Raw genomic sequence first — 3,450 nt, forward strand, 5'->3', positions numbered from 1 at the left:
TGGGGAGTGAGAGGGGCCATGCTGCACCAGAGGTGCCAAACCGTGGAAGTCCCTGTGTCTCCTTGGCTTCTATGGGGTCTGGGAACAGGGTGGGGATCTGGTTCCATTTCAGTGTTGTTACAGCCAGGGACCTCAAAACAACCAAGCAACCTAACGGCACATCCATATCCCTGTGGGGTTCTTTCGGGGTGTTTTGGAGTATTGGCACTGCCCGAACTGAGTACCACACTGAGAGGCTTAAACAGCAGGAAGACATCCTCACATCTCTTTGGCCAGAATTACATGGAATCAAATCTGGTTTGTGTCCACTTGAAGCTTTCCTTTGTCTGCGGTCTGTCAAAGGCTAGACATAGACTTTAAACCAGAACTTGCCACAGGTTTTATGGGGAGGGACAAGAGACAATGGATTAGCACAGCCAATCGTGACTTCATGGAAATAGCCTCTTGGGGATAAAAAGGGTCCCCAAAGCTCATCTTGTCACTTTGCAATGCTGACTTCCAGGGTCCAGCGTGGCCTGTAGCCAGGCTTCGAGGGTGGACTTTCACTTCGTGGCAGGAGACCCTGGCTTGCTGCTCACCCTCTTCCGACCTCAATGACCTCATCTGTAAGATGGGAATGAGCCCTTCTCTGCAGGGTCATTGTGAGACAAGAGAGTGTACACAGCAAGGGCTTGGTCCAAAGGAGGTACAAGCTGGAAATTATCTGAGGGAGTTCAGACCTCAGATAAAACTTTGGGGAAGCAAACGCTATAACTTTACCCTACACAGCCTCCAAATACTATTTTTGATCTTGTTGGGTGGTTTGCTAATCGAGCATTTAAAAGAATTCTTTGGGGGAGTCTGGAGGGATATCTCAAACAGCAATGTGTTTGTCATGCAAGCATGAGTCCAGAGTTCAGATCCCCAGAACCCATGTCAAAGACATGGTGGATCAGCAGATGCTTGTAACCTCAGCCAGGACAAAATTGGTGATGGAGTCAGGCAGATCCTTGCAAAGCTGTTGGCCAGATAACCTATCCAACCTGGTGAGGCTCCAGCCCAATGACGTACCCTGCAATTTCAAATAAAATGTGGAAAGTGTCTGAGGAAGGAACACACCTACGTTGTTCTTTGATTTTCATGAATGCATTCATGTATGTATCTACATATACACATAAACACACACACCTATCCTTTGGGGCGATCCATGATGCTAGGATCAACCTTAACAATATACAGAATACAGGCCATTTGGGAAACATGATTGGACATCACATGGTGGGCTGGCTAGTTTTATGTCAACTCAACACAAGCTAAAGTCATCTGAGCGGAGGGAGCCTCAATTAAGACAATGTCTCCATAAGATCAGGATGTAGGCAAGCCTGTAGAGTGTTAATTCGTGATTGATGGGAGAGGGCCCAGCCCATTGTGGGCGATGCTATCTCTGGGTTGGTGGTCTTGGGTTCTATAAGTAAGTATATAGAACAAGACATGAGGAGCAAGCCAGTAAGCAGCACCCCTCCATGGCCTCTTCATTGGCTCCTGCCTCCAGGTTCCTGCCCGGTTTGGGTTTCTATCCTGACTTCCTTTGATGATGAACAGTCATATGGAAGTGTGAGCCAAATAAACCCTTTCTTCCTCAAATTACTTTTCAGACATGGCATTTTATCTGCAGCAATAGACACACGGCAACAGTGAGCCAGCATTTGGCTATTTCATTAAGTGTGACATGTCCATTTGGGGCTTTTGTCTCTTTTAATTCATCACTTCTAAAGCATAGATTTTTTTTTAAAGTGAATATTTCCCTTCTGCTCACATCTCCAGTTCCTCAGCTCCTCATGCAGTCTGTCAGTGAAATGAGGAGAAAGGTATCCCTGGTTCTCCACGGGGCTAAAGGATGAGGATGGAAAGATGGGGCAAAGGCAGTGGTCTCATGATGAGCTCACTGGAGATCCATCCGAAACAAAGAGTTTCAGTGGGAATGGCATAAAGCACCTGTCCGTTCTTCCCACTGACTCTAAGACCCATCACACAACTTCAGCCCAAAGACCCAAGCTAGGGAAACTAAATTGGCAGCAGAGTTATGCTCTATCCTTCTTGTCTCTGAGCCCTCTCCCAGGTGACCCACCAAGCTGAGAACCATCCAGAAGATGTCCCAGGTGGTGATCAGCTGCCGGAACCTAGCTGGTTACGGGCACTAGGCTTGCTACAACCCTTCTCCTTTCTGGATCTCAACCTTCTCATTTGACAGTGGCTGGAGGAGAAGTGATTTAGAGTCTCCAAACTCTCCATGCTCTCTCAAGTCTGACCAGTGGTGCTGTGAACACTTGGGAGAGAGGGGAGAGAGAGCAATCATAATTAGGGATAGTAGAGGAGACAGAGGAATTCTTACCGCCCTTGAAGGCTGGAGTATGCACCACTCAGGGAGTTCTATGGCTATGAGAAGATCTCGAAAAACTGAACTCTTGAACACACAGGATGTATCTCCCTTGCCCTCCTCAGGAGACAAAGATCACTTTCTGGTCTCTTGACTACTGCTATTGTCAGAGGTTAGCAGGACACCCATCCTAGGAATCGCTCTTCCTCCCTGGCAGACGCTCTGCTGGAGCTTTGCGGAATGTTTGCCAAGGTTATTTTTTTCTCAGCCCTCCCTCCCACATAGACTCCTTAGGAAGGCGGAACTGAATTTGAGGCAGAGCCAAACCAGACTCTCATGGATTAAAAGATCATAGAAACAAGCCCATCTGACTTCCCTACTCTACAGATAAGACACGCGGGCCTACAGAGTGTAAATACTTGTGGGGGTCAGAAGCAGAGGTGACAGCTTTAAATGCCTCCTTTATTGTTGAATGCCCCTATGAGCTTGGGGATACGAGGTCGTCATGTCTCCCAGCTTCACTACAGTAACCTGTGTGCACAGTTGGCAGAGCGCTTGGGAATCATTATTGCTTTCCTTGTTACCTGACAGGGTTCCATGCCCCTAACACGCGCCCACAGCACCCTCAGTGACACACTCCCATCTCTCCACAGGCTGGTGGAACTCTTCTCCACAGCACCCATTGGCTCCCACTGGGGCGTGCTGTCCAAGTGCTTGGCCTACAGCAAGGCCGCCTCTGACCCCTTCGTGTACTCCTTGCTGCGACACCAATACCGTCGGAGCTGCAAGGAGCTTCTGAACAGGATCTTCAACAGACGCTCCATCCGCTCCCACTCCGTGGGTCTCACAGGTGACTCTCACAGCCAGAACATTCTGCCGGTGTCGGAATGAAGGACCGCTCTCCTGCTGGGGCATTCTGAACGAGAGGACAGAGCAAAGGGAGGTGGGCTGGTCTCCTGGGTGGACGTTAACTGCCGCCATTGCCGGGTGATTGCAGTGATGTTGATGTCTGAACAAGTTCCAGGGCCCGCTTCTTGGCTTTTCCGGGGTAGATGTCAGACTGTTCCATCACCAAAGGATGGCCATGGGCCCAG

The 3,450-nt window shown here is 49.2% G+C and overlaps 1 protein-coding gene across 1 annotated transcript in view; it reads left to right on the top strand.

Moving 5' to 3' along the window:
- Gpr26 (G protein-coupled receptor 26) overlaps positions 1-3,247 on the top strand; it is a 19,088-nt gene extending 15,841 nt beyond the window's left edge. The window contains exon 3 of the mRNA XM_038317650.1: positions 3,010-3,247. Coding sequence (XP_038173578.1) covers positions 3,010-3,247 — 238 coding nt within the window. The remainder of the gene's footprint in view (positions 1-3,009) is intronic.
- The last annotated feature ends 203 nt before the right edge of the window (positions 3,248-3,450 follow it).

The sequence above is a fragment of the Arvicola amphibius genome, chromosome 1 (assembly GCF_903992535.2).
Source record: "Arvicola amphibius chromosome 1, mArvAmp1.2, whole genome shotgun sequence".
NCBI classification, from domain to species: Eukaryota; Metazoa; Chordata; class Mammalia; order Rodentia; family Cricetidae; genus Arvicola; species Arvicola amphibius.